The following is a 21,230-nucleotide window of genomic DNA, read 5'->3' as shown; positions in this document are numbered from 1 at the left end:
TTCTCTCACAGTTTTTAAAAAATAGTTTGGAAGTGTAATTGAGGAAAGATGGATGATCCCTATCAAGACACAGTGATTATCAATAATCCGGCAGACATTACCATCATTATTGGATACTTCATCATGGTCATCAGTGTGGGCATTTGGGTGAGTTTGTGTTAAAAGCGGAAATGTTGCATTAAGTTTTTAACGACACACATGGTGTTCAATGTTCCAGTCCATGTTTCGGACCAATCGTGGGACAGTCGGAGGATATTTTCTGGCGGGACGCACTATGACCTGGTGGCCGGTGAGTTCCCCTACGAATGAAATACATTCTGACAGTTGCTTCTTATTATCAGTGCTCATGTTTTGTCTTAATAATAAGGCACGTAAAAGAAAAACGATACAAAATGTCCACAAGGGGTACTGACAACTGGAGTGTTTCTTTTAAACCAGAATAAACAGATTGCAGTCGTATGAATGTAATGAAGAAAAAACACCAAGGCACTGAATAAGGCCAGAAAAGTTTGTTTCGTTTTTCAGAACATTATGCTGTCACATTGAGGTGGTCTGCTTTTAACAATTTGAACATGAAACATCATTGCATAACATTTGTTTGAAATTTGTCAATAGCAAGTGGATTCTAGGGATGTGGCCAGAAATCTATTTTATGCGGTCACAGTGACATTGACCTTTGACCTTTAACCAACCAAAATCCGATCGCTTCATCCTTAAGTCCAAGTGAACATTTGAACCTGAAGAAAAATATCTGCAAGGTGTTCCTAGATATCTCATTAATATGAGGAAACAGTGACCTTGACCTTTGACTACTAAAGTCTTTTCCTCTGTAACCCTCCGGACCAAGAGGATGTTTGAGCCAAATTTGAAAAGAGATTAATATTGATTCATATTATCAGTTTTTAACTCGCAAATGTCTCTGCTGGTATCAAATTAGCAGTATTGGACTGTCCAGACGACCACATTCTTTTGGATCTCAACAAACAAGCAGACAAAATACAAAGATTATTTTTGCATTCTATTCTATGTATGACATTATTGTCTGGGTAGGACTTGACGTTTAGTCGGTGTTTGTTTCTTTCTTTCTCCTTTATTTAGGTTGGTGCATCTCTCTTTGCCAGCAACATTGGTAGTGGTCACTTCGTGGGCTTGGCGGGCACCGGGGCAGCCAGCGGTATCGCCGTGGGAGGGTTTGAGTGGAACGTAAGTCAAATTTGCAGTCATGTTTGTTTAAACAAACCGCATCAATCAGAGATTTGAACCAGCAAATCAATAAAGGTCACGTGTTCTATGTTTGTTCAGGCTCTGTTCATTGTGTTGCTGCTGGGTTGGCTCTTCGTACCTGTCTACCTCACCGCCGGGGTAAACATCATCGCCTCACTTCAACCATCAATGTGTGTGTCAGTAACTGTTGCGATGACTTGTCCTCTCCTGTAAAGGTGATCACCATGCCTCAGTACCTGAAGAAGAGGTTTGGAGGGAATCGAATCAGCCTCTACCTCTCTATCATCTCCCTGCTCCTCTACATTTTTACTAAGATCTCAGTGAGTCCACCTGCCAAAGAACACACACCTCTTTTCTCCAGAAACACACTCTCTTTTCTCTTTCTTTACCTCTGTCTGCATCTGCAGGTGGATATGTTCTCAGGAGCGGTGTTCATCCAGCAGGCATTAGGATGGAACATTTACGTGGCTGTTATTGCCCTCCTGTTAATCACAGCACTCTACACTGTTACAGGTATATGTGTGTGTGTGTGTGTGTGTGATATTTACTCAACTTTGTCTGTTAAATTCTTCGCATCACCAATTTTAAAACCTGTATTCTGAGAAAAGAACTCTTGACTACGATACCGTGACGATGACACCGGAGTAATTCGAGCACGAGTTTCAATAAACCCTGTGACATCCTCCGTACCAGCTGCAGGCCTTTTAAAATGTGTGTATTTTAAACTCTGTGAGTGTGTGTGTGTGTGTGTGTGTGTGTGCATGTGTGTACGTGTGTGTGTGTACTTGGTTTTTGTTATCTTTTGGAGACCTTTTCTGATAAAAAACACTAACTTTATCAGGACCCTTAGTCCTCATGGGGACTAAAGACTGGTCAAAATGCGGCAGAACTTAATTTATGAACACCTGGTCAAAGTTACAGTGAAGGTGTGAATTGTAGTTAGCATGAGGTTGAGGTTAGGCATCAATTGGTTAGGGTTAGGATTAAGATTAGGGCTTGGGTTAAGATATTCACATGAATGGAAGTCAACGGAATGTCCTAATAAGGATAGCTATGCAAACCGGTGTGTGTGTGTGTGTGTGTGTGTGTGTGTGTGTGTGTGTGTGTGTGTGTGTGTGTGTGTGTGTGTGTGTGCGCGTATGTGTGTGCGTGCTAAAAGGTGGCCTGGCTGCTCTGATGTACACTGACACAGTTCAGACCTTTGTCATCGTCGCTGGAGCCTTCGTTCTCACCGGCTTCTGTAGGTATAAATTACACGATCACGCTAATAAAAATTTTAGTTGGTGAAAATGTTGTTTTTAATCTTTGATTCGATTTTTTTCTGCCTGAAAAATCTGCTGTTTTTCTGTATATTGGTCACTCTCAACAGGGAATAGATCAACTTTACTCACTAATCATTAATGTGACCACAGCAGCCTACTAGTGCTCAGACACTGCAGGGACCAAACTTACCGACCACACTACGACCTCGTTGTTTATTTCATAAAAGGTCAGAAGAGAATAGATACCAGTCAGATCCAATGACGTCAAAAAACGCTCAAGATAAAAGTGGTCAAAAATGAAGTGAGGGAGCAAAAACAGCCACCTCATTTTGAAAATTGGTGATGCATTGAGGAGATAGTGCTGATCTAACAGCGCACCCAGCAACAGTCAGGACGGAGGAACTCTGGACTCTGTTGGGTGCGAAGAACGTGTACGCTGCACATAGTTTTACACGCAACAGTGATGTATTGCATCTAATTCTGATGCAGCCAGTGGCTCAGTGTTGACTCTCGCTAGTAAAAATGCTCAGTTGATGTCAACCATCACAGTGTAAAAAGCTGCATTTTCTGAAGCGACCTCTTATCCAACCGACTGGTTAATTACCTGAAGCTGTCAATTCTGAATTTAAAAATTAATCCGTAGAGGGTTCAGTTTGAGGGTTAGTGTGGGGGCACTCAGCGCATCAAACACTGTATGGTACGGTTTAATTTTTGCATCATAAAATTTTGGTCAGAATATCGGCATCAAGTTTTGAAAAGTGTTACCACATTTGAGAACGCTTTCAGCTCGACTGCTGACTGTGGTCTGATTTGAGTGACATCACATAGACTCACACTGTAACTCTTTCTCTGTCGTCCACTCCCAGATGCACTCTCAGAATTTGCAACAGATTGATTACATATGAATTGGTGTACATCTTGAAAGTAACCGTGTTTGGTACCCAACCCTTAGCAGTTGAGAAGAATAACTGTTTTACATTCAGATGTGTGTGGCTTGATTTACCCAGTTTTATTACTGGAAACTAGCGATATTTGTTTGCAATTAGTCAATTTTTGTACTAACACGTGGTTGCAGTTACAACATAAAAAAAAATTCTTGTGACATCATCGTATTTTAAGTTTTCTAAGGTAAACTCCCAGATGTACTCTCAACTACTGAAACGCGGCACTAATTGGTTAATGTGAACCGGTACTTGTTAGCATTGATGTGAAACGGCGAGTATGTTATCCTTGAAAGTACATAGCAGGGTGCCCAACTGATCTGCCTGTCTACCTGCACAATTCAGCTCACTCTCACAATTGGACATGACCTCAGCTCTATGCCAGCATTTATAAAGGCATCTAGTTGATACTGACCGTATTAGTATGTCTGCAAAGTTAGCGAAAGGGCTGCAGGAAATATTTTCCCCCCTCATATGTCATCTGAGGTGCTTGCATGTTTGCACCCTCGTAGGTGTTTGAATCGAATTTTGAGGAGTCATGTCCATCAACACTACGCATGGAAAGATTTCACCGGTCAAAAAAAAAAAAAAGGCCATTTTTAAAATTTGGTTGAGCTGAACCACTAACCACTGAACTCTTGTTTCTAGCCTTTGCTGAAGTCGGAGGCTACAGTGCTCTGCTGGCCAGATACAGCTCTGCCATACCCAGTAACTTGTCCTCTCTAGAGCCACATCGCTACAACATCTCCCCAAACTGCTACACCCCCAGACAGGATGCCTTCAGCTTGCTCAGAAACCCCACCTCAGGTGACCTGCCGTGGCCGGGGGTGCTGTTTGGGATTGCTATAGTGGGAGGCTGGTACTGGTGCACAGACCAGGTGAGCTGACAGAAAACTGCTGTAAGCCCTAATGTGGTTTGACTGTCTTCCTGTATACTTCATGTTGAATCCCTCTGAAGTGAGCAGATTTGTCACTGATCCCGGCCACCTTGCCTGTGTCTCTCTGCAGGTGATAGTCCAGCGCTGCCTCGCAGCTCGCAGTCTCACTCATGTGAAGGCTGGCTGCATAATGTGTGGTTACCTCAAACTGCTGCCCATGTTCCTCATGGTGTTTCCTGGCATGATCAGCAGGGTGCTGTACCCTGGTCTGTGTCTTCCACTCCTCCTTTACTGTCTTTTTGATGAGAGGTTAAAACAAATCTTTTAACAGTTTTTACTAGTAATTGCATTTCGGTTGACTGACTAAAGCTCAAAGAGGAAGGTCCTAAAGACAGTATTGTAAAACAGAGAAGAAATCTATGTCTTTGAAATTAAGTGTTTCTTTCCTCGGGTAGATGAGGTGGGCTGTGTGGTCCCTGAAGTGTGTAAGAAAGTCTGTGGAACGGAAGTGGGCTGCTCAAATATTGCTTATCCGAAACTGGTTGTGTCAGTCATGCCAAATGGTAAGGAAGCAAAATGGTGATGGCGTTACCTCATGTCTCTCCACACCCACATACTCCCTGTCAGCCTCATCTCACCTTACTACCCACCGCGATTCTGTGCAGGTTTGCGGGGCCTGATGCTGGCTGTGATGCTGGCTGCTCTCATGTCCTCTCTGGCCTCCATCTTTAACAGCAGCAGCACCCTGTTCACCATGGATATCTGGACTCGTATCAGACCGAGAGCCACCGAACGCGAGCTCCTCATTGTAGGCAGGTAAACATGCACTGTTACAATAAACAAATGGTACATTCTAATTTTCAATGAGCACATTCCTCTGTTTGACTGTAGTGAGTTGACTTCATCCCTCAAGTGCAATTGGCCGGGTAGAGTTTGGTCCGACCGCAGCATCACCAGCAGCTGCTGATGGCTTCCTCAAATTCTTAATTAAGCCTTATCTTGTGTTGCTCCATGCCGAAATGAAGGTATTGCTATGGTTTAGGGTGCAAGACTTGGCTCCTGTTTTACTTTTACGTGTGACTTGTAATCGAACCATTCCGGCTCCACAAGAAGATTTTCTGTTACCCAACATGACTTTGGCTTTTTATCAGACAAAAAAAGTAATTTGGCCATCTTGAGTTCTAAGAAAATAATCAGCATTTTCTAAAACTATTTTATTTGCCTCAGCAACAGCTGTGGGCTTCAGGCATTACGTTTTTGGGTTGCCTGCCATTCAATCCTATTCTCTTAAATGCAACATGCCAGGAATGTCTTGGGGGAATTTTGAGATGAGCTGAAAAGATTTTGTTGGTCAAAAGAAAGTCTTTTTGAGCTTTCAGACAGTTACACTTTGCAGAGGCATACAACTGCAATTTGGTATTTCTAGATTCTAGAACTTATCACAGGCCAAACAGCCATAATAGAGATCACCTACCATAATAAAAGCTTTCCACTCAGATATACATTTTATGTAATATAAATGTTCATCATTGAAACCTTGGATATCAGCAGCAGCAGTACTGTTAGTAGACAAATGTTACACCTCGTCTTTTCCTCTGACACTCAGGATTTGGGTGCTGTGCATTGTTGCGGTCAGCATCTGTTGGATCCCAGTGGTCCAGGCAGCTCAGAGTGGTCAGCTGTTTGATTACATCCAGTCGATCTCAAGCTACCTGGCTCCACCCATCGCCTCAGTCTTCCTCCTGGCTGTGTTTGTTAAGAGGGTGAATGAAACGGTGAGATGACAAATACACAGATGGTAGCATTATTATCTTGTTACATTCATGTTTTGAATGTATATGAATAACACAACTATTTTTTTTTTTTTTAACCTTCAGGGTGCATTCTGGGGTCTCATGGGTGGCCTGGTGATGGGGCTATGTCGGATGTTGCCAGAGTTCTGGTTTGGCACTGGCAGCTGTATTTTCCCCTCTAAATGTCCTTTTTTGGTGTGTGGGATCCATTATCTACACTTTGCAATTATACTCTTCTTCTGTACATCAGTGCTGGTGTTGCTGGTCAGCTACTGCAGCCAGCCCATAGAGGAGCAACACGTGAGGAACTCTTTTCATACGATCGGTCAGGTTTCTTTTTCCACTGACAGTCCATGATATTCCAAGACCTCTCTGTTCTCTCAGCTGCATCGCCTGGTCTTCAGCCTCCGTCACTCCAAAGAAGAAAGAGTGGATTTGGACAGAGAACAGCAGAGTCCAGGGTGGGCAGCCGGCCGAGAGCCTGATGAAAGGACGAGGGAAAATAACAGCAGTGATGCTGGTGAGTAAGATTACATGGCCCAAAGAAATTCAAACAGAGGATGTGCTGACACCTGTTGCTCCCTCTTAGTGGCTGAGTTGGAGGAGTCTGGTCTCTGTGGCCTGGTTGGCCGGTTTTGTGGTGGAGGAACCCGCTCCCAGCAAGAAGCACCAGAGGTGTCTACGCAGATGCCTGATATTAGTGAGGACCCTGCGAGGAAGTACGCTGTGAATGCAAATGCTCTCATCATGATGGCAGTAGCAGTCTTTATGTGGGGTTACTATGCTTAAAATCCCTGCAAAGGTGCCGCAAATGTGAGGTGTAATTAAGGTTAATCACTTTGTGAGGACAATACAGAAGCAACCTTCAAAAGACTGTATAGCACTGTTGCCATCTGTTGGTAATGAATTGTTACTACACTTCAAGTAACCTGCTGCACTTCCAATAACGAAGGTTCAAGTAGGGTTTTGTCTGTTTGAATAACTCAAAGGTAGATTGTATTACTAGCTGCCATCTGTTAAAATTCAAATTAGAGGTGATTCCTCCGTCAAAATAAAAACACAATTAGTCACAGTTTGCATCTCTATCTTTTTGTTCCATCTTGGTATAGAACTGAATTCCTCCCATACATCCCAGTCTGTGCGTTTATGGTGTACACTGGGAAAACACTTGGTTCAAACGATATATTTTTCGTGACTCCCGTCTCTCTCACTAACTGTTCTCAAACATCACAGTTGTGTGTTTGGGAGTCTGAGGTTTTATCAGATTAAAATGCCATTACTGTGTACTGTTACACACTAATTTGATAAGTCAATCTTTGCAGGCTCCATTGCTGAAAGAGAGGTGTGAGAAGCAGAATATTTGAGTTAAAAGGTGCATCCACATAAACACATTACAGCCTCTAATGCTATGAAATGTTAGTTCAACTTTTCTAACAAAAATAACACTTATGAAAAGTCACAATGAGTCAGATCACAATTTTTCAAACATTAATATTCAAGTCATCATAGGCATACATGTGCTGTATCTCTAGTTTTTCCTGGGGCAAAGCAACCTTTGATTTATATTAAAATTGATGATTAAAATAAAATTCTGTGTTTTGTTTTTGGTTGCATGTAAGACTTAACTCTTGTCTGATGACCTTAGCATCACTGACATGAACGACTGATAAAGTCAATCAATGAAAAGCTCCAGGCCCGCATTTACTCATACATCACACAAACCAGGGAGTGATTCCGATTTCCAGTTTTAATCATCACTTTTTTATTATTTAAGCAGATATTTCCCATGAGCATTGTACATGTCTGGAACCTACAGTTCTCCCATGACTACCCAACCATCTTCCCACCTCCATGCAGAGTTTCAGCATCATTCATTGTATCTTTTTACTGTCCAGTCTGTCAGTTTGCAGGGGTGAGGGAGTGTAAAAGCAGGGGTGGGGGATTGGGTTGTGGTGGGGGGAATATAGAGTCAGAGCCATCATCAGGCACTGTTCATCTGTCACTCCAACACTAAGAGTATGGGTGGATCCAGTAAAGCTGGATGGAGGCTATCAAGCATGTTACAGGGTCCTGTGCAACTCCCAATACTCTCAAACGTCTGTGAGGTATCTGACACCTCATCTCCTGCAGGGGGGTAAGAGGTAGGGGGCTTTTAAGGCTGGAAGCTGGTGTAGAGTGTTTCTGCGGTCTATAATAGTTGGTTGAACCCGCTTTGAAGAATGAATGGTGGCTTTGGCAAAATATGCCCTCTGCCAAATCGGAGGACGGAGGGGGAGGAAAGGAAGAGAGATGGGGCATGAAACAAAGATGACTTATAAAAAAATACATCTTTGAGGCTGAATAGGGGGACAGACTGATACAGGAAGAGCACAGTCCAAGGATAAATGTAAATACAACAGCAAACATTCTCTGACACACACCCAAATAAAATAACCCCACCCACCCACCAAATAAAACAAAATGGCAAACAATCAAGTCAGTAAAACCATACAAAGTGACATCAGGCCTTTCGAAAGTGAAATCAAGTTTCTCTTTTTAATCCCATTCAATCTTAATAAAGTCCATCTCCCATAATTCTCTGTAAACCAGAACGTACTCAGTGGCTCCTTTTCATGGCTGATCGACAAGGTTAGGGTCCACTCTGATAAAACAACAAAAACATCTCTCAGTGGCCAGTGAGACTGGTGAGCATGGGAGACTGACACAGGCAATGATTTGAGCAGCATTATCAGGGGACTGATCAACACGTTACAGCACATTCAGAGAAATAGAAATGCATGGCGCAGGACAGGTACAAATGTATAACGGAAAAATCAAGTTTGCTGTATACAATCACATTTCTATAGCAACGCTGAACATTCCACCACTGAAACGTTTTACATCTGCTGGACTCAGTGCAGCTCATTCCTGGAATCAGCTGCACTGAGCAATAAGCTTCCAACTAAGATGGAAGTTTGTGAATAACACGGAGCATAGAACTATTATTGGAACAGTAAGCAGGCTCTAGGGCATTACATTTCTATTTGTCACTTAATGAACGCTAATCTCAGTCAAATACACTGCAATATTTTCACATGAATTGCCTAGAAACCATGACTGGAGTTAAACAGAATCCTGGATGAGTAATAGGCAGAAAGAGGACTGACTGACAGCAGCAGGAGAGGACCCCAACCCTGGTATGCAAACTTTTAAAAGATGCCACTCTGGAGCACAGTGGAAGGAGCAAGGGATTCTGGAGGGCTTGAGAAAAAAAAGGCAAGGAGAATGACACACCTCTCTTCCCCCTTTACCACTCAACCTCCCTCCAATGAGGACAACTACAAGAAAGGAGTGCTAGAGTAAAGAAAAGATCCCGGAGTGCTGATTCCTCCTTATACTCCTCTTATTCATAATCATCCTCTGAGTTGAGATGAGAGGGAGTAAGATGTAAAGAGGATGAGATAAGAGTTGGTATGTGTGAGGAGTACCCTTTCCTCTCTACCTGGCTTCCTCCCTCCTTTCCTCCTTCTTGGTGCGAATGGGCTGAGAGCCATCAGCAGGCTGCTGGACCCAGTTGTTATCATGGAGTCCAACACGGCAGCCAGGTGTGTCCTTGTCTGTGCGCCTGCAGCACATCCAATAAGAACGTCCATAAGGCAGGTCATGGTGGTAAGGTTTAGGGTGCCAACGGCACAAAGAAACGTCCCCGCGCTCATATTGCCGCTTGCACTGCTTGCAAGGGTCATCCCTGTAGAGAGGGTCTTGATTCCAGCGTGAATCCACTGCCCGCACACCATATGTTTCAATCAGCACCTTGAAGTAGTGACAGGTGCACTTGAGGGCTGCCAGGGAGCGTGTGGGCAGGTAGCTAAAGATGTTGACCATGATGTGGTCGGGGAGCAGCAGCATGTACTGGCGGGGTTCAAGCAGGCGCTGAATCTGAAAGCGGATTTCCAGGAAATCATGGGACACATGGCGGTATAGGCGACACAGCGAAGGGTCTGAGCAGTCTTCCCCAACGCTGGCCAGGGGAGAATCTGGTCGAGTTGCCCTCTCCCCTGAGCCCACTGTGGCCACTGGGCTGTTGTTGTTGGCACAGTCTAAGGAGCAAATTCCTGACCCCCTGCCAGTGCCCGTTCCTTTTACCTCCTCCTCTGTGCCCCGGGGGGGCTGCAGGAAAAAGAGTTGTCCAGGAGGAGGATCATCTGATGAAGGGTCAGTTGAGCTGGTTACACCCCCACCACCTCCTCCCCCACTAGGCATAGCAAAACACACAGTCTCCTCCTGCACATTCTCTGTACTGTCCTTGCCATAAAACACACATTGGTCCACAGCACCTGTCACCACCACCTCCACATGAAAGCCGGTCACTCGCTCCCTCCCTACACCCACAGCTTTCTTCTCCCCAGAAGAAAGCTCCTGGGTTGTGTCCGGGCTGACACAGGCCTGCCGGTCCTGGTGATGGAGATCTCCATCTGGTTTGGGGGTAGCAGTTGTGGCAGCAAGCAGCAGACTACTGGGGTCTCTTGAGGAGGGGCTGACAAGCTGATACAGGTCACAGGTGATTTTCTCCTTAGACCTGGCAGCTGCCTGGTTACCCCCACCTCCACAGCTCATAAACATACAGCGGGACCTGCCAGCTGGCTCCAATGGAGACAGTGGGTCCAGATTTGACACTCGAAAAGCTATCCTCACCTCACCATGGCTGTGGCTGTGGTTGTGGCTGGGGGGTGGAGGTGGTGTTGTAATACCTGACTCCCCTCCTCTCCTGTGCTCCCTTTCACTGTCTCTATTAGAAAAGTCTATTCCAGAACCAGTGCCCAGATGTAGTCGATTCTCCCGGTTCTGGGACTCAAAGTGCGCGATGGCCTGAGCTACCCTGCATGACTCCTGTTGCTCCTCCAGCTCCTGGTCCGTCTGGATTGGAGATAATGACTCCTTGACCTCTTGTGAAGGTTGGTCATTTGAACTGTCAGACACAAACACCATAGGAGTTGGGTCTGATATTGTTCCACGGAGTAGAGTGTGCTGGTGGGGGCTAAGATCCTGGTCATGAGTGGTAATAGAGGGCTGGTGGTGGTGTTGATTCCCATGGACAGCTACAATGCCCTGTAGGGCCATGGCTGTCCTCTGCTCAACCAAGGCAACCATCTCTGCCACTGACAGCAGGTCTGTCTCATTCACCCCTGCCAATGGTGATTCATCAGGGCTAGGAGATGTGTTGGGTGCCAGGGAGGATTCATGGCTGACGTGGGGCTCTGTGGATTGGGAGCGGGTTGGTGGGTCATAGGATGAGCAGCGTCTTCGTCTTTTTGCTTTACTGCAGTCGGTTGCCCAGTTACCTTTAACCTGAGCAGAAAAAACTAAAATTAATTCAATTGCCAAAAAAAACAACAAAAAGCAATTCCACTCTGCAAATTTGTGTTTTATCCACTTACCTTCATGGCACTGGGTCTTGGCTGGCCTGCTCCACTGAACTGGTGTGCCACAAAGAAGGCAATCTTCTCCTTGGTGTTTCCTGGCTTGATAACATACCAGGTGTCTAACAGCACACGACCATCTTCCATTTGGGACCCAGAAGAGGGCGGTGATGGAGGGCTGGAAGAGGGCACAGGGGCTTGGCTTTGGGTCAGGGAGCTGGAGATAAGCTCAGATTCAGGTGGAGTGTTCTCTGAGCCCAAATCCTCCTCCTCTCCATTGCCTTCCTGCACCCCAACTATAATCCCACCATCTTCAGTTCCATCCACTGTCCTTCTGGCACCTGCAGAGGGCTCAGTCTTGCAGAGGGACGATGACCCTGCCCCACCGCCTCCTCCACCACTGCCCCCTGAGCCTGGGCTCCTAGCTTTGTTCTGGGAGTAGGTGCCAAAGGGGCGTGGGCACCACAGACGGATGTGGGAGAAGGTGTCTCGGTCCATCAGGAAGTGGACCACCGGATCATACCGGCAACTATGCTGGCCAACAAGCACACAGAGCCAGAGCTCTCATTGTCAGCTCCCGCTCCCAGTGCCTATCAGGTTGGCACTGTCTGTCACTGAGCTCTCCAGCAACACTGCACATACAACCTGCATGAAAGGAAAGTCAGAGAGGGTAGAGTATAGGCAGAAGAGAGCAATAGTGATAAATCTGTTCAGTCACTGAAAGTTGACTATATCTCAATAGAAAAATGATGATTAGTGTCAGAATCAATTCAGTTAACAAAGACCAAATGAGGTTGTATTGCATATCTACCTCAAGCTACGATAGAGTATGAGTAAGTGCATGGTATATCAGTACTCCAGTTACAAGTCTAGAAAAAACACAATGATCATAATACTGTCTGTACTTATCACAACTGGCCTGCCTCCAACTTTGGCCAAAGTCAATTTGCAATTACATTTCCAACTTCCTACTAGAATCATCTCCCCTTGCCTCAGAGCCTCCAATTCAAATTAAAGGGATTCCATATCAGGTTTGGTGTCTGCAGCCAGCAGATGAAAGGGATGAAAGATAGAACACAAAAGCACCAAATGGACTCTACTCTCCTGGATCTCAATGCTTCAAAGAGGACTTGCTTAATAGGAGGCAACACAGGGAGGAGCATGTAGGCATATGCTGGACCTATTTTTAGAAAACAGCAGGAGGGGGTGGGGTAGAAGTGAAACTGCTGTAGCTGTCCTCCTTGTCCTCACCCCTTTCACCATGCCATAGAAACTACACTACAGGCAAAGAAGGAGGGGGGGGCTTTAGTTCACCCAGGGTGCTTAGCCTCTGCTGCAGTGCCAGCTCTACAGGCTGCCAGGAACGTGCACGCACACTTAAGAGGAAGAACAAGTGGCAAAGAATGGAGCAACATGTCTGTGTTACTGCTGATGCTGAAGGCCTCCTTTTCAGTGAAAAATAGCCCATGGTTAAGGCTCAGTCAGTCCTGAGCTACCCTTTTTTTAAACTATCAACTGATTTTTTGCCACTTGAGGGCAGCAGAAACAAGTTCAAACAACATCCACATGCACCTTATAGTTGGTTTGGCACATATTTTGTTTGCTTAATTATACATTGAGCAGTTACAGAGTAACTCATTCATTTGAAGCCCTTCATCTGTAGTTGGCTCTTCACTGACTTCCAAAGAAAAATTCTGTTTCTTTAGCCGCTGAAGGCATCACGAAAATCAAAACCCAGTCACTAACCGCTTTTCATTTAGTGCTGAGATGCTACAGATGCCAAAAATTATCTCATGAGAGTGGTGTGAAAGAAGTTATGTCTTTACATCTCAACAATGAACGCTGGGGAGCTAAGGTGTCAGGTGAATCTGTCGATTCCCTTGCTTATATTTGAGTGTCTGACAGTTGCTCCTTGCAGGACAGTGACACTGTGTGCACACTGTTGAAAATGAGAAAAGATGGGCAATGAAATTTTGTTGCACAGGCAGACAAGTACAAACTTTTTCTTTTTAAACAGTATTTCTACATGGTGTTCAGGCTCCGACAAAATACAGCTGTTGCAAATCTGTGTAGATTGATAGGCAATATCCTGAGTATACTAGATCACACACAGAAATAACAATGATAAAAAAAATAACAAAACCACAGGTCTTACATCATACAGCCCTATGTGCCGCTCCCTGATGTCTGTAATTTTTAACTATAATGAATCAATGACTCTCAATAAACTGTTACCCACCCAGCTGCTTTTACACTTCTCTTTGCTAAAAAATTCAGGGGAGAAAGAATCGACATATTGCATAACTTGTTTGTTCATGTCTTTCAACAAGATGTGTATTTTCCAATTTAAGAGTCAGGACTCAAGCATACTTAAAGCAAGTGTCTCTTAAGTATTTTTCACATTCACTTACTACAGTTCTCACTCTCATACACAATAAATGCTTGCAGGCTAGAGCCCAGCTGTCAAGAGCAGCTTTGGAGCAAGCTAAGGGAGGTGGACAAAACACAGAGCAGTACAGTAAAGAAAGAACTGGCATTTAATCGGATATATTTACTCAATTCCAATCCCTTCAGATATGTTAGGATTGGTCCAACTGCCCTGAAACAGATTCTAAGGCTCGGATTGGGACATCCCTGTCATTATGCTGTGTCACAAATACTACCAAAAAATATATACCTGGCATCCCATCCTGTTAACAAAAATTGGTAGGTTATCACACAGGTTTTGTTTTAGATAAGGCAGAGCTGAAAACACAGTTTCAGACATGAAGGACAGATTTCCATTCAGTTTTATGCAAAACACAAAGCTGATCCAATGATAAGACAGACACATTAGTCTGACATTGTACTTTTCAAAGCTGGACGAAAACACCTAATTAATGCAGTTGGGGATTGATTTACTCCAGCATGTACATGCTCCCATCATGAAAGGCATCATCATGGCAGATGATATGGTGAAAATAACACATTTCTGATCGGATGTTTTTCTTTGAATTTTTGACTGCTGTTTGACATGGATGCTGCTGCCCCACTTGTTAGGTATGAGACAGAAAAAGGGAATGAACTGAAATAAAGCCTGATTGCAAGCATCTGTCAACTAGTGTTCTGAGTAGTGCTGTGCGATATGGACAAAACTTTATAACCCGATATAGGTAATGTTATATCCCAATAACGATATATATCCCGATATAGTATTTTTTCTTAAAATTATGTATGAAATTATGTACAATACAATAAAAAATAGATAAATAAAACGCAAATATCCAGTGGACAAATACCATTCAGAAATAAGAATATCTAGTGCAATCAGTAAGTAATAAAATAAAGTGCAGTGGTGGAAGTGGTAGAAAAGATTCGACGTGTTTGAGCCACTAGCTGCGACTTGTTGGCGGCATGTCCTGCATATTACCGTCGTCTGGTCCGTGTCAGTCTTTTTAAATCCAAACCACGTCCAAACAACAGAACTCCGGTTCGCTTTTTTTGGCACCAGTTCCTCCTCGGGCTCTGTTTCTTCTGTCTCCACCACGCTGACCACGCTCTGCACCGCCAACTTCTCCGTCTCCGCCATGTTGTTTTTGTTTGTGTCCATGGCAACTCAGAGCTCATGCGGCAGCTCCGCGCTCATGCGGCAGCCCCGCTGTCAGTGCCGTAAACGTTGCGAGTGACGTAAAAATGCTACCGCGACGTACCGGTAGTGTTGCTGCAATTACATTAGCTTTTATTCATACATACGTGTCATTTTAATCATGTGTAACGTGACGAGTTACGCGTTAAAATTACGATATAAACGATGAAGGGCTCTATCGTATGGTAGACACTTATATATCGTACTACAATATATATCGTAATATCGCACAGCACTAGTTCTGAGGCAGACAAATTTCCACCAATAAATCTAGTTGTTGTACACTAGGACAATGAGGACTCCAATCTATAACTGATAGTTGTTCTTGGGCGGGACAAACTGATGGGGTGGCGATGTGTACATGTGAACTAATGGAATGGCTCAGAGAGGTGCAAAAAGCAAACAGCCCACACATTGTGGTGAACCATTTCAAAGGCTTCCTAATCGCACAGCAACAACTCAACCAGGGACAGGACATTGTGGAGGAGACAAATAAAAGCTAGTGAACCTACACTACTATCCTCTCTCTGTGACCCCTCATGACTAACTTTCTTCAAGCATTTTATCCTCAACCTCCTTTCCATCAATCCCTCTGATCCCCTCCCTCTTACTCCATCGCGCCTCTCATAACAGACTGGATGGAGAGGCAAGAGACAGTGCTCAAGTAAAGATATCAGCAATCTTATCTAGTTAGACACCACAGCTCTCACGTGAAAGACAGTTTCCACATTAAAGCAGCAAGTATATTAGGACTGACAGACAGAGCTAATACTGCAAGTGTTTACATGTTATAACCCCTGGATTTTTTTCAAGTACATTGGAGCCCAAAAATAGATGAAACACAGCCTCTTCTGCCTCTTTGTCAGGATGGAAAAAAAAACAACAACAAAACAACTGCAGCTAAATTTTGTCATCGTGTTGGACAGACACAGCCTGTTGATCTCTGCTGGTTTAAACTTCATCCTACTACTACTTATATTGTACATCAACAGCTTGATACACAATGCAACATAGATCATTGTTTACTTCATTCATTTGTCAGATTACTGAACCCAGGATATCAGGGTGCAGAAAGGCAGCTAGTTATCAAGGGTTGACAGTAATTTCTGGGCCGCTGCACTGAGATGACATCTCAAGCATCAAAATGTGATTTGATCAAACAGTTTGAAAGCAAAAATTAATGATGTGTATCAGCTTAAGTGGCATTTACAATGAGCAATCACAGATCTGGTGGCCATAGAATGCTGCAGTCTTAAAACTGCTGCAGTTCAACTTTTGCACTGCAGTAAAATTGTGGGACATGTTTAGGGTGGACCACACCTTAGTGCAAATTCCGAGGCAACTGGATGAAAAGACAAAGCATTACAAAAAAAACACCATCACTGCCCCCTATCATGCTTTCTACTGTTTGCAATATTTCAGTGCATTGACTGTGTTTTACACATAAAATTTAGCGCATCAGAAACAACAACAATAAAAAAATTTAAAAAAAAAACACCACAGGCAACTTATCAGCTCATAGCAGTAAAGGAATAATGGCTGTTGTTTTTTTTTTTAAAGAAAGATTTACATTTGCATACTACATGTGCAGTGGGAAAATGTTACCTACTTAAGTACCTTCTCTGGTTAGGCAAATTTGACCCCAAAAACTAACAGGCAAGGCTGAATCCCGAATGATGCCAAATAACCTGAAGAGTTAGCATGACAAGAGGGACAAAACATCATTTTACTTATCAAGAGATGAATTGAATAAAATGATTAATCATAGGTCCGTACGCTACCATAAATATTGTAAAAAATGTCTTTTGAGTTGAGATGACTGTTATTCAAATTAAACCTATAAAAATGGAATTACTCAGCAGACACACAGTTATTCAAAATCTGGTCAAAGGCATCTTCCTAAATGTCTCATGCAATATTCTATCAGTATCTTACAGCTACAGTGGGAGAATCATCTCTCATTGCAACACATTATTCTCCAACAGTGGGTTTTGGGAAGCACTGAGCTACATTCAACATCCTTGTCATTAGAAACAGTTCCTGCAAAAGAAGGCTTGGGTTTTGGTTTAAGCTTTCTGCATCAAACTAATCCTTCAAATCCTGTCCAAGGATAGAAGCAGCCAACAAATCAACATTGCCGGGGACTGCATCATTAGATACCCAGATATACATGGAAAAATTCCCTGCCGAAAGAGATTTTGAGCATATATTAATGCCTAAATACTGAAGGTAGACAAAAGTAGATCATGTCAACAAGTTTACCATACAACATGTATGTCAGTACTCAAGGAGGAGACAATCCTCGTAGCTCCAACAGAAAAGAAATCAGCTTTGAGCTGCTGTTTATTGGAGGTGGGTTAGTTAGCTGAATGTGCATTTCACACAAAACAGTCGGTCCTCACTTGGTTTTCTATTGTAAAACCAAAAATACTCTGAAAAACTGCCAACAAAGTGAACTATGGATGAGGTTAAGTCAGTTGTAATACTTTGTGAGACAATATTAAGAAGTTAGAGTAAATTACTAATTCCAGTAATTTACTATCTTTTTTATACAATCAAATTGAAATTAAAAAAAAACCAAAACGTTTCTTTAGGTTACAAAGCATAATAAAATCTATTGCTTTATTAGTCCATTAATATATTTGACTTACCACTTTCACTGCTCAATTTGCAAAGCATCTACAAAAAATTTGAGAACATACACGTAATTTCTTTTGTTTGAAAAAAAACGTGTTTGCATAGTTTTCCTGTCACACAAAATTTATGTGATGATAAATTGTCCCAGAAATTATTGCAATAAACAATGTTGTCATTTTCAGAGCATTTCATGACACTACTATAATAATTATATGATAGCATGATAATGCATGTCCATCCTTTCAAAGAGGAGAGAGGTTGAGTTTTAGTTCTTTAGAATATCTATTAAGAAATTTGAACATCAATACAGACAATTTGAAAAATGTTCTACATAGATAAAACATAATTGAATCAAAATGAATTAAAAAAATGTAGAGACATTATATTACTAAGAACCACGCAGAAAAACACGATAAGCAAAATGATTGAGATCATGTCTATTCATTCTACAATAAACCAATACAGTGATTAATTTGTCACAGGGCTAGCCAAATATTCGGTTCCGAAAAAGTAGAGAAACACTAAGGATTTAGCCCTTGTTAAAACGACAACGCTCACAGGTGAAAAATGACAAAATATTTTATTGGATGTGCATTTTGTTTAGACGGTGGCAGCGTTTTGAGGGTGTGAAAACGCAAAAAAATGGAAACCCCCCCCAGAGTCGAAAACTTAAAAACGCTTCACTGTCACGATCCAGTCTAGACTGCTTAAAGGCACAAAAGTCTGCTCAGATCTGCTTACGTAGTGCACGTGTTTACGTCACACAAAATTCATCCTGTTTTAAATGTTGAGTTCCTCTGGGTCCGCCTCCAGCCAAGAACCTGCTCATCACATATCACAACACATTAGAACGGCAACAGAGAACTTCATGACAATCACATGAGGTGACTGATGATGGATTAGCCATCCATTGGTTTAGCATTTTGCGCTACTAAGAAAAGAAGAGAAGTGGAAGGAGGGTTCTACGCAGGCGCACACACATGGTGGTGTCGTGTGGAAGTGTATCACACCACCACCTAGCTGCCTGGCATGCACAAAAAATTGAATTCCACAAACTTTTGCATCACTGTATGCAAGCGCATTTCCTCCTGAAAACGCTCATCTAAACGTGGAATAAAAAGTGAGGATGCGAAGCCATATTTGTGTTTTCTGGTCAGATTGTTTTTGTGTAAACATAGCCTTAGACTCAGATAAATCTCTTTTTAACCACGCTATTGATGAGATTAGGCAAAATGAGGTAACTGGAGATGATGCCACTGAAGCATTTGCAAATGATCCTCCTATTCCTCTGCTGTTGCAGTCCATATAAAAATATCCACACAGTACTGAAACACAGCTGCAAACAACATTAACAAATTTTGAACAAGGCACACATTTGCTTGCAAATTTCTATCTTTGTTTGTAAAGAAAGATCAACATGCTTACATAAAACAGCTGCACTGTCATTTCCCTATAAAAATTGACAGCAGTTTGGCATGAACAGCCACTGGGATGATGTTTCACTATGGTTGGCCGGTGGATGCAGATCAGAAGACATAATGCACAACATCCCCTTCAAAAGCTTAATTAGGATTTAACAAGCAGGAATACAAAATGGTGCACACATTTCAAAGCTCTTCAATTTAACGTTGTGTTGTGTTCTATACGCTCATGGTTCTATGTTACCCTTGCAAAACACAAAACCATGTAACTCCAGTCCTCATATTCTCCGACTCTGTAGCAGAATTTCAGCAAAAAAAAAAGTTGACAAAGGAAATACTGTAGACTACAAAAAACTTGGTGTTTAATCTACAGCCTGTGAAGACACTACAACAGAACTACGGCCAGCAGGCCCATTTTGCTGCAAGCTGTCAACAGAACAATAGTGGTAAGTGCATCACTCCGCAGCGGTCTGCCCAGGAATATTACACCCACAGCCGCCTGTTTGGACACCTAGGAAGAGTGCCTGGCCAGCTTACGGGCTGTGCATTTGTCTGTGATCATCATCGGAAGTTAGACTTTGAAGCAATCTTAGGTAATTTGATTAGAGACCACTGTGTCAAAACTAATTACCCCTCTTAATCAAACTGAAATGTGGAGGGCTGACCACAGAGGGTATTGTCCACCTAACTTACACCACAGTATTTCCCATGATCAGGCCACTTAACACCCTGGAGAAATGATCAGTTTAGGGTAATAACAATTGCCCTCTGATTCTACACTGCATACTTGCTGGACCATATATTCATTGTTAATCTTGGCTTACCCGTTTATACATGTCTTCTTACAGCCATACAACAAGCCAGTCGATTTCTTTTTATAACATGCAATATCAAATACCTAATATTGTGCTACGCTCCACTGAAACAATTACGTTGTGCAAATCATTATTGTCAAAGGTTAAGGCCTACAGCTCACTTATCAGCGTTCTCCAAGTTAAATTTCAGATAACCTTATAACCCTTCAACGCACGATGAAATACTGCCAACTTCTACCATGACAACAAACAAGCGTGGAGTAACAAATACGGCCATAAGTATGAGCTCCAATTGACATCTAGTTATTTAATGTGAACTGGAAGCCCGACTTTTGCCATTCACAAGCTAGTCAACAAATTAGCAAACAATTAGCCTACATAGCGTCGTAGTAAACGATCACTACCTTGTCTATCAAATAACTTAGGCTAGTGTTTTTCACTCCACTTGGGTGAAAACAACCCCTATGCCAAAACCAAAGACAATTCCGTGAAGCTTAATATTTTCATCTACGTAACAAATGTGTAGTTAATACATGGTAAATACACTATTAGCTAACGAGCTTGCTAACTAGATAGCACAATTTACCTGCATAAGAACAAGCAACAAGCTAGCACGCTAACGAGGTAAAAAGAAAACCCTCGCCGTCATATTTCACTTGTCTACTTACCTTTGCAGCGTTTATCTCCACAGGCAACCTTCTTGGCTTGTAAACTGTCGAGGGCAGGTGTTTCCTCGCTGTATTTCGCTTTAACCAAACCACTTTGTGTAGTGAAATGCAGGTGACACGAGTTAACTATTCGTGTCCACGTAACGTTAGCTAGGCTAGCTTACCTCTGGCTAACGTCGACTGTAGCCAGCAGCTACTTTCCCTTATCAACCTTGCCCAGTGGCGGCTGCTATCGAAGCTTGTCAGTTCTATGAACACAGACTATCTGACTGTGCGCCTTGTTAGGACTGTTAGAAGCCCCTCTCCATCTATCTATTTAGAAGTGACACAAGCTTTTACGGTATGTTCTCGGGGATACCAAAATAATCAGTGTCAAACGACAGGGGGAGGAAGGCCATCTTGTTGACAAGCAGCTGCACAAGGCCCGTAGCCAATAGCGATGCAGAGTCGGTGGTGTGCCCATATATGGCGTCTGCACTGCTCCCTCCCTCTGCTACCCCTGCTCCTCACACACCCCACACACTCCCACACTAAAGACTGTCCAGTCGCCAACATCGCAAGGTCACA

General features: G+C 43.0%; 2 protein-coding genes across 2 annotated transcripts; one reads left to right on the top strand and one right to left on the bottom strand.

The window, feature by feature from the left end:
- The first annotated feature begins 48 nt into the window (after positions 1–48).
- slc5a2 (solute carrier family 5 member 2) lies at positions 49–7,398 on the top strand. Its single transcript, XM_086215744.1, has 15 exons — positions 49–147; positions 218–289; positions 1,099–1,203; positions 1,303–1,362; positions 1,440–1,544; positions 1,632–1,737; positions 2,384–2,464; positions 4,076–4,305; positions 4,436–4,571; positions 4,761–4,868; positions 4,971–5,121; positions 5,912–6,080; positions 6,183–6,398; positions 6,483–6,618; positions 6,688–7,398. Exons 1-15 carry the CDS (start codon positions 49–51, stop codon positions 6,885–6,887), a joined length of 1,974 nt encoding a protein of 657 aa, XP_086071870.1. The 3' UTR covers positions 6,888–7,398.
- A 438-nt stretch (positions 7,399–7,836) lies between these two features.
- On the bottom strand, positions 7,837–21,083 carry fbxo46 (F-box protein 46). Its single transcript, XM_086215906.1, has 3 exons — positions 20,664–21,083; positions 11,516–12,142; positions 7,837–11,426 (listed from the first exon to the last, which is right to left on the bottom strand). Exons 2-3 carry the CDS (start codon positions 11,993–11,995, stop codon positions 9,576–9,578), a joined length of 2,331 nt encoding a protein of 776 aa, XP_086072032.1. The 5' UTR covers positions 11,996–12,142; positions 20,664–21,083; the 3' UTR covers positions 7,837–9,575.
- Between the last annotated feature and the right edge of the window lie 147 nt (positions 21,084–21,230).

The sequence above is a fragment of the Aulostomus chinensis genome, chromosome 10 (assembly GCF_037954235.1).
Source record: "Aulostomus chinensis isolate RoL2024-O1b breed Wild chromosome 10, RoL_Achi_v1.0, whole genome shotgun sequence".
NCBI classification, from domain to species: domain Eukaryota; kingdom Metazoa; phylum Chordata; class Actinopteri; order Syngnathiformes; family Aulostomidae; genus Aulostomus; species Aulostomus chinensis.
The sequence above is the reverse complement of the archived record's forward strand: the minus strand, read 5'-3'. Positions and strand labels throughout refer to the sequence as shown.